This window comes from Gymnodraco acuticeps, unplaced genomic scaffold (assembly GCF_902827175.1).
Source record: "Gymnodraco acuticeps unplaced genomic scaffold, fGymAcu1.1, whole genome shotgun sequence".
NCBI lineage: Eukaryota > Metazoa > Chordata > Actinopteri > Perciformes > Bathydraconidae > Gymnodraco > Gymnodraco acuticeps.
In genome coordinates, this window is record NW_022990919.1 from 514366 (window position 1) to 529659 (window position 15294).

General features: G+C 41.3%; 1 protein-coding gene across 1 annotated transcript in view; it reads left to right on the top strand.

Annotated features, from left to right (window-relative positions):
* The window catches only part of LOC117558027 (mediator of RNA polymerase II transcription subunit 15-like), a 41016-nt gene that overhangs the window by 14322 nt on the left and 11400 nt on the right, over positions 1-15294 (top strand). The window contains 7 exon segments of the mRNA XM_034233986.1: positions 1852-2205; positions 3598-3726; positions 7221-7373; positions 7957-7998; positions 8000-8076; positions 9070-9197; positions 12241-12375. Coding sequence (XP_034089877.1) covers positions 1852-2205; positions 3598-3726; positions 7221-7373; positions 7957-7998; positions 8000-8076; positions 9070-9197; positions 12241-12375 — 1018 coding nt within the window.

Consider the following 15294-nt stretch of genomic DNA (forward strand, 5'->3'; position numbering starts at 1 on the left):
AAAACAAAATGTCTGTCTGCTCTCCACAATGATCAATAACAGCGAACGGATGATCATTGAAGTAAGGTAAAAAATAAATAGAATCACACTAAGCCTGGTTAGTGTTGCCTGACTTTATAAAGTTTTTTTTTTTATAAGTGTGTGGTCGCGTTCTAGTCACTTTGCAACAACTTTTATTTGCCGTACTCGCCATGAACTGTTATTGCTCGTTAATCTCTCCCCCCTCCGACGTAAGCGTGAAGTATTGGTTCTTGCCGGGCAGTCGAGTGGGGCCAGCTAAGTACCGGTTTTCGGTGCTTAGAGGCAGCTCCGCTGCGGTGGAAACAGGAAGAACCAGAGCTAACTCAGGCTCTAGCTCGGAACCGGCCCTGGAATCGGTTTGGTGGAAAAGGGGCATGAGTGTATATGCTAGTGCTGGGGGGAAACGATTATTTTGAAAACGATTAATCGGGCGATTATTTGATCGAATAGTCGACTAATCTAACGATTATTTTTCTGTTGTTCAATTCATAAAAAACGTAATGTAAAAAAAACGTAATGTAAAAAAATATTTTTTCACGATACTGTGTCTCAGGGGATCTTCATATTTAAGAACCTATTAATGTGTTATACCAGATTAACGGAAATAATCTCAGCTAACTGACGATACAAACCATGTTTACCAAAACAAAACACAAGTCTCATAAGAAGCATCTAAATGACCCCTGAGCGAAAAATGCTAACGGACATTGGCACAGAACTCAAGATAAAAGTACCCTTATTACTTATCGTAGCTGCACATACAATATATCCGATTAAAGCTGAGACTCCACAGATTATGTAGGTATATAGTATCATCACTGAGTGATCCGGACTCGCGACAGGGGAAGCAAATACAGTCATCACAACACGTACCTTCATAGAGCTTCTAGGGAGATCGTCTCACCACCGTAGCTGTCAATCTGATCAAAAGACGTGTTCAATGGCATTAAAATGAGAAAAAACGCGGCTGAATCGGTTAATCCATAGGTTTTTAACGTCTATGTATAAAAAAATGATTGAATTTATAATCCATAATTCCATGTAAAAATCGGAGAGCAAATGCTAGCTGCTAATGGTAGCCACCACAGCTAGCTGCTGCTTCTGCTAGGCTATGCAGCAGTCTCAGTGAGATATAAATATATAAATATCTTTGCGTTTTGGACTAACTTTAAAATATTCCCATGCTTTTGAAGACCTAGGGCGAGATGTTTTCGTTTGGGGGCTTCGTGCGCAATCCTGTGAGGAGGAGGTGGTAGCCGTTTCAGTCTCCATTGTGTTTGAAGTGCGATTGCGAACTGCTTGTTGCTTTGGGTGACACACGTGTGTGTAGCGACGCGTCGACGCGGAAATATGTCGTCGACGATATTTTGAAGTCGACGTTGTCGACGCGTCGCTACAGCACTAGTATATGCAGGGGTGCACATAACTGGTACGCAGGTACACAGTTAAAATCTGAAATGCGTACCGTCACTTGCGCCTTTGCGTAGCGACGTACTTGTGAAGCTTTTCCAGAAGGCGGTTAGATCACTGGCCGACAGAGTCGGTCTCCGTGTGCACAGACGGGGCTGCTGTTAACGTCGGTCTGTACAATGGAATTGTGCCAAAATGACGCCAACCGGCTGCGGAGGGAGACTCCCCTGTGCACATTCTGCACGCTCAGCACCCCCCCCGTCCCGTCCCGTCGGCGTTCGCGACACAGAGGGCTTCATCACATAAGTTGGAGTACCAAACACTGACCCCTGGTACTCTGAGAAAGTTATGTGCACCCCTGTGTATATGTCAGCATTGATGTTCTGTTGGTGCTAGTTTTATATCTGTTTGTGTCTGCAGATGCACCAGACGAGGATCCAGCAGCAGCAGCAGATGGTGCAGCTCCAGCAGCTGCAGCTCCAGCAGCAGCATGCCCAGGCTCAGGCCCAGGCCCAGGCCCAAGCTCAGGCCCAGTCCATTCAGCACATGGTCCAGCAGCAGCAGGTTCAGGCTCAGCCTCAGCCTCAGCCGGGGCAGATGCCTCCACACGCACAGCAGCAGCAACAGCAGCAGCAGCAGCAGCAGCAGCAACAGCCCGGTATGGTGCCTCAGTCTCTGGCCGGACAGATGACTTCCGCTCAGCACGTTCCCATCAGCTCGCTCAGTCAGCAGCAGCAGCAGCAGCAGCACCAGCTAAAGATCCAGGCCTTCCAGGTGAGACAGAGCAGCCGCCTTAAAACCTGAAACTTCTGTTGGAGTCCTCTTCGAATCAACTGCATCACTGTTGACAGAATATACTCAAGCAATTTGGGGATTTGATTTGGTTCACTATTAACTGTGTGGTCAAGGAGTGCCATAAAATAAAGAAGATTATTCTGTAAAATAATAATATCGGAAATATACAATTTGATACATACAAAATAAGTAAGTATTTAAGAAAATTGAAAAAAAAGGTAAATATAAAGACAAATAAATTAAGGATTAATCAAGAAAATGAATTATAGGGGAAAAAAGCTTCAAATAAATATGTCAATAAAAGACTTGGAAATATAAAGCAAAGATAAATAAAGTAACAATTTGATAAATAAAAAATGTGGAAATGTAACGACGAATCAAATAAGAAATAATTAAGTAAATAAATAATGTGGTAATATAAAGAATATTAAATAAGATAAAAGTAAGTAAATTAAGTAGTAGATCAAAGTAAATCAAACATTTAGTAATAAAAAAGTAAATACAAATGTAGACTTATAAACTAATAATTAAAATAAGTTAATAAAATGTGAAATACAAATAAATACAAGAAATTAATTTATTTTCCATTTATTTTTTATATATTAATAAATGAATTATCATTTTGTAATATACATTTTTGGGTTAATTATTGTAGAGGAAACTTCTGTGTAGCTATGCAGTGGGAGTCACCGACTCAGGAAAGAGACACGGGAAGAGCAGGAGCTTTGATGTCAAACACTGATGGTTTATTTGGAGCTTCGGCCGGAGAATTCACATCACAAGTCCAAGAGCCAGAGGTTCTGACTTCACGGTAGAGTTGCCACGTCAATTCTGGAGCGCCTCTCTCTCGTTAGCCCATTTAACTGGTTTCGCAGAGAGTAATCAACATATTTGAGAAGATAGCCTAAACAGTTGGGAACACTGAGTTACTTGCGTCTGACACTTATGACCTCGAAGATTTCACACCTTGGAGTCCACAAACACAGAGAAGGAAGTGTCCCAGTGTACCCACAACAATAAACCATCTGTGACCTAGGGTTGCCCGGTCATAGAATGGGAACAACAACATTATGGCTGATAATAGAAGCAGCCTATCTCCTTAAAGGAGATAACAGACATCATATCTAGGAGTCTAGGACAATTATTTCCCTAACAATTATTATAATGTAATATATCTCAATGTTTTTATAGTTCCTTAATATTTTCCTTACTGGTTTGGATTTATTTATTTTTGCTTCCAAAAACCCAAATGTGTTGGTCAAACTTGAGCCTGATGAATCACAACTCAGGGTTCCAGCAGTATGCTTACCCCCCCTCCTCTGCTTGCATGCTTTGCCGTGTGTGTGTGTGTGTGTGTGTGTGTGAAAGCAGGCCCGTGCAGCCTTGCAGCAGCAGCAGGTCCAGCAGCAGCAGCAGGCAGCTCAGCAGGCAGCACAGCAGGCTGCCGCGCAGGCGCAGATCAACGCAGCCGCTGCAGCTGCTGCCGCCGCCCCGGGACAGGTGAGACTGCAGACGCCTCAACCTCAGGTGCTTTATGTGTAAAAACTCTGAATGAAATCACTAGGGTTGGGAACCGAAACTCGGTTCCAGATGAGAACCGATAAGAAAATGCCGGGTACCCGTACAAAATACACCTTTTCGGTTCTGCTTAACGGTTCCTAAACACGGTAGACCCTGTATTCCAGCGGGTCCGTCTGCACCGCGGTGACCCGGGGGAATACATAGCGGACTGGCCATCTGTGTGTTCTGGAGAATCACAGAACGGCCGGTCGTCAGCGGGCCGGTGACCGCCGGCTCGGTACGCTGACAGCCGGCACCGCCCTTAATTTTTTTTAAACGGCATCATGTAAATTGCGCTGACAGGCAACAGAGGTCCACAGTTGCCCCGCAGCGAGGCTCCCCCCGCCCTCCCGTAGACAGTTCACGAGCTCAGTCACTTCATAACACCAAAGATGGGTCGCGGTAAACGCTCTGAAGTGAGGCTCCACTACACTAAGAAAGAAAAAGACAAGGCACAGAGCAATGCCTGTTAATAGCTTGCCACAGGCATAGCTCAGTTCAAATAAAGCACAGCTATTGTGCAATACATTTGTATTGCATGTATATTTTTTATTTGTAACAATGTCAGTTAAAGCTTAAAAGAATAAAGATATTTTTGTTATCTATACGTTTGACCTCTTTCTTTTACAATTTTGGAATCGAAACGGGGAATCGATAAGAACCGGAATCGATAAGCAGAACCGGAATCGGAATCGATACATTTCAAACGATACCCATCCCTAGAAATCACACAGTTTAACAATTTATAAAGTCGCAAGATGGTAATTTGTGTCAGTTTAATTTTACATCACATTTCCCACAGAGGGGGAAATAACATTGTTACAGCAAGTAATCGAGAGACGAAAAAATATAGAACACTATTTTATAAAAGGCATGCTCATAGTATTCAAAATAAAAATCCTTTCAATTGATAGAAGACATAACTCTGAATTCAAGAGGGTTGAAGTCTAAACATTTATAAGAAAATGCTTGGATATTCTGAGAATAGAGTGGTGCATTTATGAAAAATAGCTTGTCTAATATTAAAGCAGTTCATCCATGAAAGAATCAGCCTCCTTTTACTCTTCCTACTTATTTGAAACTCCTTTGCCCGGCATTTGGCCCGTTACCTACGGTTTTAAAAATGTTTTATCGAAAGGTGCGGTGTCTGTAGTAAACATGCACGGCAGTGGGAGCGCACGGTTGCGCTCTGTAATTAACAGAAAGATTTCACAAAACTCCTTGACAAAATACCAGTACCACAGGAAAAAGAGCGATATTTGTATTAATAATAATAATAATACATTTATTTTGGGGGGCGCCTTTCATAACACCCAAGGACACCTTACAGGGTTACAGGGTTACAGATTTACAATTCACATTTACAATTTTACCTTACAAATTAAAACAGTGGATTTAGTGAAGTATCAGCCGGGGTAAGACATTGGCCTTAGCGGGCAAGTGGAAAATATGCTCTATTTATCCACATCAATTCATTGACTTATGGAAGTATCAGGGTTTCCGCTAGGATTTTTTCTTGCCGGTCAAATGTCCGGAAACAATTTATTTTACCGGACAAATTCAAAACTTACCGTTCATGTTTCATAATAATAATAATTGTGTAGCAGAGTTTCCGTTGGCAGGTAATTACCGGACTATGACTGGATATGCTGATAATTGGGTTTAAACTGAATACCAGAGTTCCCGTTAGAATATTTTTTCGCCAGTCAACATGTCCGTTAAAGTTGAAATCTTCCGGACAAAATTTGAAAAGTACCGGTCAAAGGTCTTCTTTGTTATTTATTGAGCTTTAAAGCAAATGTATATGATTCGATATTAAACAAACTAATTATAGTAAATTAACTATTCAAAAGTGAACAGTAATTTGAAATAACACGGGAATAATAAACGGAGCGCTCTCCCCCTCTCCTGATGCCCGTCAGTATCATGCAGCTCCCGGATCAGTAATGAATGACCCGACAGTAGAACTAAACATATCTATAACTAGTTTAGGTAGTTTGAGAGGTAATTAAAATAGCTACGTGTGATATTCTAACCTGAAGTGTGTGTTTTGTCCGCTCATCGCTGCATGTGATCATGCAGAGCTGCGTGTCGACTCGTCAGCAGCAGCTGATCTCTCTCTCCCGTCAGATTAGACTTCACTCGCGTTTATGTCCATATCGATCAGATCCAGCTAGTTCTAGCTAATGATATGACTACCTGCTTATTAAAAGACACCTAAACAATAAGTGTCGCTATGCAACCGGGTGAGGCCACAAAGTATAGCGCAGCATTATGCATTTGTTTACATGCCCACCGGAACCCCGAGGCATTACCAACAGATCAACGCACAATCAACCCATCCAGGACATCTCTTTCTCCACATTAAGTGTTAGACATTAGAATTGACTATTCTTGTCTGTCACATACTCTTTTGTCTGTCACATAAGTGGCGCAACTGAAGCGGTATTGCGCTAAGCGGAAATTATTTTTGACTGGACACTTTGACCGGAGGGATTTAGATTTCTTCAGCATATTTTACCGGTCATAGTCCGGTAATTACCGGCTAACGGGAACTCTGCTGAATACTCCAGGTACTTACCCATCAGTTAATGAGGCTCATTTTTATTTTGCTTCAGTTTATAATCGTAAAAGATCGAAAAGTTCAGATTCATTTTCGTGTCCGGTTACACTTCCCTCGCGTTTATGTCCATATCGATCAGATCCAGCTCTCCTGATCGGCTTTTATAGAGAGCCCCGATCAAACTATTAAGAGTGAATATCGGCCGATAATGATCGCCGTGCTATCGGAGCATCCCTAATTATTACCGGACATTTTGACCGGCAGGTTTTGAATTTACAGTTTTTTAAATAAATGTTACCAGCTAAAAACCGGTAATTATCGGAAACCCTGGTATGTATGTATATTAGGCGCTTTCACACCAAGTACTTTTCCCAGGAATAGTTCCTGGAACTTTTATTTCCCAGAACTATCTAGTAAATCGCGTTCACACTGGAATAAATCCCTGAGGGGGAGGATTAGGCAAATGAAGCCGCTGACGTCACTTCTTCTTCTGTTTTGGGTTTACAACTTAACAACTTAACCTAACAACTTCACGGCGTTTACTGCCACCCGAAGTCCCGGAACCCCCCGGGTAACTCGCCAGAAGCGCCGACACCTCCTCATCATTCCACCGATCCCACGCTGTATTTTGTGTTGCCATAAGTTAGTCTCTCTCCGTTGGTGCTGGGCTAATGCTAAAAAAATATATTTTTGGTGTGAACGCAACACCCCAGGAACTATCGGAACTATTTCTGGGAAAAGTACGGGAAAAGTACTCCGATGTGAAAGGGCCTAATGGCTTTGGTTCATGTCCAAACGCACCATAAGGCATCAGGGTTAGAGTGGAGGATAGGGGCTAACGTGTGTCTGTATGCTCACCTGTCCTCTGAAGTTGGTTCGTCCAGGGATGATTCCAGCCCGGATGCCTCGAGCCCTGAATCCCTCTATCCCGCCTCCAAACGCTGCAGCTGCCGCCGCGGCTGCAGCTGCCGCAGCTGCCGCCGCTGCTGCTGCCGCTGTGGGAGGACAGCCTATGACACAGCAGGTATTTATCCGCACTCTGACCTCTGCCCCTCCCCCATGTGCCTCTGTCTACTGCTAGGGACGTGTATTCTTATGAAAAGATTCAGCACAAAACAGTATGGTGTCATATAAACAGATTAAAGTATTTTATTATAGAGGGAAAAAATAATCCCAATATTGTGAGATTTAAGTGGCAAATTTACAAAAAACTAAGTATTCTCTGAGGTTATAAAGTCTGAAATCTGCGTGAACAAAAGCCCTCCAAACTTTAAGAAAACAAAACACTGAAATTATTTTTGTTTCCTTTTAAAAAAACAAAACACCTATTACTATATTTTTAGGTTGCTTTTTTTTAAAAATCCAAGCCTTTGCACACATAATAAGGCCACTGTAGGTTAACATATAAAGAGGGAAGTTATGCCAGAGACATAACTCTAAACTAAGAGGTTTTAATCTAAACTCTCTACAGGAAAGGGAGCAACCACAAGCCTAAAAGGGCCCTTTGAAGCGAATGTGTCCGGCCCCCTGGAGGAGTAAAAGGTCTTAAAGTTATTCAATTTGAATGTAATACTGAATTGGCCTTATCCTTTTGTCACTTCCCTCAGGTACAGCAGCACTCGATGATGTCATCGCCCTCACCTGTGCAGGTGCAGACGCCACAGTCGATGCCCCCCCCCTCCCCAGCCGTCACCTCAGCCCCCCAGCTCACAGCCTAACTCAGCCAGGTACTACTAGCTGTATCATAATTATAGTAACAACATAAATAATAATTATGACAGTAATAAACCCTTATGCCTCACTAAGGACATCTTAAAATGTTTAATAATTCTGTTTGTGTACATGCATTTGTCCTTCATTAAGTAAGTATACATCAGCTCCTATATTAAGTGTATATTTAATAGTTAATCCAAACTACACTCAGTCAAAAATGCCAAAATGTATAAAATCCAGTTTTATTTATTATATCAGGCTTTTTTCATTTCATTTAATTTCAAACCTTTATTTAACGAGATTGGTCCCATTGAGATCATAGATCTCTTTTTCAAGGGAGACCTTGAAAAAGGTCCTGCGCTTTGCATCTAAAGCCCTGGCTTTAAGATGCAACTTTATACTATTTTCAGCCAGATGGAGACATTTTCTCATGTTCGCTCTATTACAAAAAAGACATGCTATTTTCTCGGTGTCTTGCACAGAAAATGAAAATGTATCAAATTCAATGTTGGTGCTAATTATTGACTTATCACAAACTGCGAAAACATATTCAATCTAGTATTTAATATAGGCCTACAGGAAATAACAGCATTATGTAAACAAACAACCACTGTAAAGTATCCTAGTTTCACGTGCTACACACAGTTTCTTTTTTTATTTAAAAGTGTTTATTTTTAAGCATTCTATAATTCTTACAGTATTGTTTTATTTTATTTAATAACAAATATTTAGCAAAATATTTGTTATCCTGGGTTAAAAAAAACTATCCGAAGAACAAAATGAAAAGAAAAACCTAAAGAACAAATGAAGAGTCTAAAGTTTTGGTCCAACACTCAAACAAACGCCTGGGTTAAAACTCAGAAAATAAATAAATGTGTTGTAGCAATGATCAGGAATAACATTGGTTTATTGATTTGACTCCCCGAAAGTGAAAAAAAAACGTTTTGGCATCAAAGCATCTTTTTGTCCGTCTGTGACGCGGGTTTTAAACTGCTTCCTGTCTGCAGCTCCGGCCCCACACCGTCGCCGGGGGGGTTCCAGCCCAGCCCGTCCCCTCAGCCCTCACAGAGCCCCGCCAACGCCCGGACCCCCCAGAACTACGGAGTCCCCTCACCTGGGCCCCTAAATACTCCAGGTACTTAAACAAACACAGACGCACCGATTAAGAGCTACATAAATCACATTCTATTTAAGTTAGCATTAGCATTTATGCTAACAGTAAACAACTGAAAATACATTAACATTTCTAATAAAAAATAGGAAGGCATTTATATCATATCATGATTGGACAAAAATAAATCATTATCCCTATATACACACATATATATACTGTATGTGTATATACATATATATATGCTGTATATATACAGTGGGGCAAAAAAGTATTTAGTCAGCCACCAATTGTGCAAGTTCTCCCACTTAAAAAGATGAGAGAGGCCTGTCATTTTCATCCTAGGTACACTTCAACTATGAGAGACAGAATGGGGGGAACGAATCCAGGAAATCACATTGTAGGATTTTTAATGAATTAATTGGTAAATTCCTCGGTAAAATAAGTATTTGGTCACCTACAAACAAACAAGATTTCTGGCTCTCACAGACCTGTAACTTCTTCTTTAAGAGCCTCCTCTGTCCTCCACTTGTTAACTGTATTAATGGCACCTGTTTGAACTCGTTATCAGTATAAAAGACACCTGTCCACAACCTCAAACAGTCACACTCCAAACTCCACTATGGCCAAGACCAAAGAGCTGTCAAAGGACACCAGAAACAAAATTGTAGACCTGCACCAGGCTGGGAAGACTGAATCTGCAATAGGTAAGCAGCTTGGTGTGAAGAAATCAACTGTGGGAGCAATTATTAGAAAATGGAAGACATACAAGACCACTGATAATCTCCCTCGATCTGGGGCTCCACGCAAGATCTCACCCCGTGGGGTCAAAATGATCACAAGAACGGTGAGCAAAAATCCCAGAACCACACGGGGGGACCTAGTCAATGACCTGCAGAGAGCTGGGACCAAAGTAACAAAGGCTACCATCAGTAACACACTACGCCGCCAGGGACTCAAATCCTGCAGTGCCAGACGTGACCCCCTGCTTAAGCCAGTACATGTCCAGGCCCGTCTGAAGTTTGCTAGAGAGCATTTAGATGATCCAGAAGAGGATTGGGAGAATGTCATATGGTCAGATGAAACCAAAATAGAACTTTTTGGTAAAAACTCAACTAGACGTGTTTGGAGGAGAAAGAATGCTGAGTTGCATCCAAAGAACACCATACCTACTGTGAACCATGGGGGTGGAAACATCATGCTTTGGGGCTGTTTTTCTGCAAAGGGACCAGGACGACTGATCCGTGTAAAGGAAAGAATGAATGGGGCCATGTATCGTGAGATTTTGAGTGACAACCTCCTTCCATCAGCAAGGGCATTGAAGATGAAACGTGGCTGGGTCTTTCAGCATGACAATGATCCCAAACACACCGCCCGGGTAACGAAGGAGTGGCTTCGTAAGAAGCATTTCAAGGTCCTGGAGTGGCCTAGCCAGTCTCCAGATCTCAACCCCATAGAACATCTTTGGAGGGAGTTGAAAGTCCGTGTTGCCCAGCGACAGCCCAAAAACATCGCTGCTCTAGAGGAGATCTGCATGGAGGAATGGGCCAAAATACCAGCAACAGTGTGTGAAGACTTACAGAAAACGTTTGACCTCTGTCATTGCCAACAAAGGGTATATAACAAAGTATTGAGATGAACTTTTGTTATTGACCAAATACTTATTTTCCACTATCATTTGCAAATAAATTCTTTAAAAATCCTACAATGTGATTTTCTGGATTTTTTCTTCTTCTCATTCTGTCTCTCATAGTTGAGGTATACCTAGGATGAAAATTACAGGCCTCTCTCGTCTTTTTAAGTGGGAGAACTTGCACAATTGGTGGCTGACTAAATACTTTTTTGCCCCACTGTATGTATTTGTGATTGTAACAAAATTATGAAATATACATTCCTCTATACCAGTGCTTCTCAAAGTGTGGTCCGCGGACCACTGGTGGTCCGTGAGCGCCCCCTAGTGGTCCGTGAGTATATTGGTAAAATTTCACATTTGAAATAAATAAATAAATGTAAGTTTTCCGCACTCTCGCGGGAATATCTCCGCAATGGAGCGAGCTTAAGTTTCACTTTCGATTGCATGATATAGCCCAGATAAACACCTTCATCACACATGTGGCCACTTGTTTGTACCATTTTCAGGCGATTTGTAAAAAACGATGTGTTTTTGGATATTTGTGGAGTTAGGTGGTCCGCGAGTGTTTTTTTATGGGTTAAGTGGTCCTTGGTATGAAAAAGTTTGAGAAACACTGCTCTATACCAGCGGTTCCCAACCTGTGGACCCCTAGTGGTCCGCAAAGGCATTGCAAGTGGGCCACCAAATCATTTGCAAAACATTATGATTTGTGTGGAAACATTTCATTATTAAGATTTTTTTTATTTGAACCTCTTTTCCTTTCTCTTTCTTGATCCTCCTTAGCAACGGTCTTTACAGTCCTTGACAGCGGTCTGTACTATTGGATTAACAACGTGTCACATGTTCTGAATTGACCAAACAGAATAGAGTATTCAACTAAACTATGTATAAAATAAATATAAAATAAACTATAATAAAAATGTCTGTTACTGATGGCCAGCTCCTTTTCTAATTAAAATAAAAAGTACTCGGAGAACTTTATTTAGCCTCCCTATTGTTTATTGTTGAATGTGGGCCGCGAACATTTTTTAGATTCTTAAGTGGGCCCTGAGTTGAAAAAGGTTGGGAACCGCTGCTCTATACAAACACTTACAAACAAGCATTCATTGATTTAAAAGAAAACAAAATACAACACACTAAAACAATATATATATATATGTATATATATTCATTAATGCTATTTGAAGATTCAACAATGTGTTATCTCGTAATCAGGATTTTAAAAATAAATCAAACTCGTTTTAAATTATAATAAACAACATTGCCAGCCCTCATTAAGAAAACTTCCTTGTCTTCAATACATTTTATAAATCTCTTGCAAAGCGTTAAATCCAGGCTTTTGAGACGCACACAACTTCAAGACTAAAACATTTCCATATTTTATCAGCTTAGCTCTTTTCTGTTCCTTCCCTTATCTTCCTGCCCCCCCCACAGGTAACCCCAGCTCAGTGATGAGTCCGGCGGGAGCCACGTCGCTGGAGGACCAGCAGTACATGGAGAAACTCAAACAGCTCTCCAAATACATCGAGCCGCTGCGCAGGATGATCAACAAGATCGACAAAAATGAAGGTCGGACTCAGAGTGCAAAAATGATGTACCCAATGACAGATGATGAGTTGGAAACTTTAAAAAAAGAAGTAAAGTAATTTATTCACTTCACTCATTGGATAATATATATATAACAGGGTTCGTATAGTCATTGAGAACCTGGAACAGTCATGGAAATTCAAAATGCAAATTCCAGGCCCTGGAAAAGTTATGGAAAACAATATTTTTCCCAAAGTTTTGGAAAAGTCATGGATATATAACTAAAGTTGCATCAAATATAATTAATATTTTATCTAATTGCCGAAATAGTAATACTATAATGATAATAAATACTGTATCGTATAGTAATGAAACGTAAAATGGCAACGGTCGCAGTATTTCGCTGGTGAGAGATGTTTAGGGAGGCGTGTGGCGCAGTGAGTTAGTGCGTTGGTGTTCGGATCAGGGGGTCACAGGTTCAAACCCCACTACAGTCAGCATGTCGTTGTGTCCCTGGGCAAGACACTTCACCACAAATTGCTCCTGTCAGGGATTGCCCACAGTATTGAGTATGTAAGTCGCTTTCGATAAAAGCGTCTAACATGTAATGTAATGTTACAATCACGCCCTCTAGTGTACAGTGGCTTTAGCCTGTAGGAGCAGCTACTATTTGATATAAGGCTACCAAGATCTCAGGGAAGTGCAGTTTCAACAATGTATGGCTTCTAAAGGATATGTACCAATTAGTGTTAATTTATTTGACTAAATCTATGACGAAATATGTTCGTCAACGACCTTTTTTTCTATGACTAAAACGAGACGATGACAAGACGGCACCGACGGCAGTAAACAATAACTGTAACGAAATCAACATGCAATATCGTTGACGAAAAATGACGAGACGTAAATGTAGTTTACTAAATAAAAACTATGCCAAAATCTCTCTTTACTTTCGTTGACGAAAAATGAGGAGACGAAATATTATCAAAGATAACGTTACATCTCTGATAGTCAGTTTTTCTCCCAGCAGTTCCATTTCCGGTGCTGCGGCTGGGCAGCAGCTGTGTGTCTGTGCTGCGCGCGGCGGTACATTTCAATTGCAGCGGCCCACTGAACTGTCAGGAAGACTCGGGTCTAACTCATGAGAGGTTTCTCAATACTCTAATTTCCCCTCCTCGACTCCTCGGTCCTCCGGTAGTGACCCGGAAATGAATTTCAGCTTGCCATTTTGAAGGACATCTCATTTCTCTAAATGCACACCGAGCATCGAGCGTCGAGGAGGCTCTCTGGAGGAGCTCTAACCGAGGATACACTGATGGTTCCTCCACGGCTCCTTCACGGATGCATTTCCGGGAACGGTGGAGGCGTGACGCACGGCCGGACTTATCTCAGCCAATGACAGCTCTGCATGCATCCCCTGGATATTATTTTAGAAACTGCTTTCATCGCGTGGCGATGTTTCCAGAGAGAACAGCTGTGAGGTCCGTGCAGAAAGCAGAGCAGTGTGTATAATATATCACTCAGTATAACAGGCCTACTCTCTTTATTTGCTTTAGTTTAGTAGATATCTACAAACAAAGAGTCGATATTTTTCTAAGACCATTTATTGCTTCACATAATAAAATACACAACGGCTGTAGCCTGATTATGCTTTAGGAGCTGTAGGTGCGTGTGGTACAGTGTGTAGGTGTGTGTGTGGTACAGTGTGTAGGTGTGCGTGTTGTACGGTGCGTAGATGCGGCGGACAGATGGGTCTCAGTTGGTTTGGTGTCCTCTGCTTACTTTTAATACTTGTAAATACAACTTTTGGCCCGTAATTTCAATTCCATATTTCAGTGACCAGAGAGAGGGGGGGGGATATATCCAGTCTCTAATTGTGTTACGTTATTATGAGAGTGCTCTCATACTTTAAATTGTATATATTTATATATATATATATATATGTGTGTGTGTGTGTATGTGTGTCCCCGCATCGGTAGCCTGTTATTGTCTCATTATACCGCACTGTCAATGAATCAAAGTAAATATATAAGTGGTCATGAACACATCTGTCCATCAGACAGAGGGCTGCTGTGCCTCCTGTCATCATTAATGGACGTCTCTTTAAAATGACCGCTCAGAAGAGAGGAGTTCTCCTCTCCTCTGAGCGGCTGGAGTTCTCCTCTCCTCGGTTCCCCTCCTCGAGTCCTCTGCTCGCATCTCCTGAGGGCGGGACTAAGTCTCGAGGATAGGAGTCGAGGAGGGGAAATGTAAGAATTGAGAAGCCTCTATGGTCTAACTAACCTTATTTAACAGAAAGTAAAATGGCAACAACAGGGCTTGGGAACAGTGGTCGCGTTAACAGAATACCCCCCGCCCTGTCAGTGCGAGTGAGTACACTTTCGTGTACAGACTCGACGGTAATAATGGATTATGACGGAAATGTCAATCAAAATGACTGACAACGAAAAAGTCTAACGCCACCACTGCTTGGGAGAAAGACACAATGTGATATTTGGGCCCATTTTCGCTACAATGAGGCGGAGAAAAAAAGCGAATGCATTGTTTTATCAGAAGGGAAGCAATGTGGCCATAACACAGCTGGTAAAAACACCATAAACCAGACACTCTCTGCAAAGCTGCTTTCTTAATCATTGAACCTGTGTTTTTCATCAAATAAGGACAAGATATAATCTTATTGTGAAATACGTTTGACTAAAAGGACAAATTATTGGTTTTGATTGAAATGTTCTATATAATCTGATGACTAAAAAAGACTCAACAGTTTTCATTGACAAAAAGTAGACTAAAATAATTAGTTTACTTTGACTAAAATAAGACTAAAATGCTCAGACTTTTAGTCGACTAAAACTTGACTAAATAAAAACAGGATGAAGGTGACTAAATATGACTAAAACTAAAAAGGAAATTTAACACAAGACTAAGACTAAATAAAAAAATAGCTGACGAAATTAACACTAG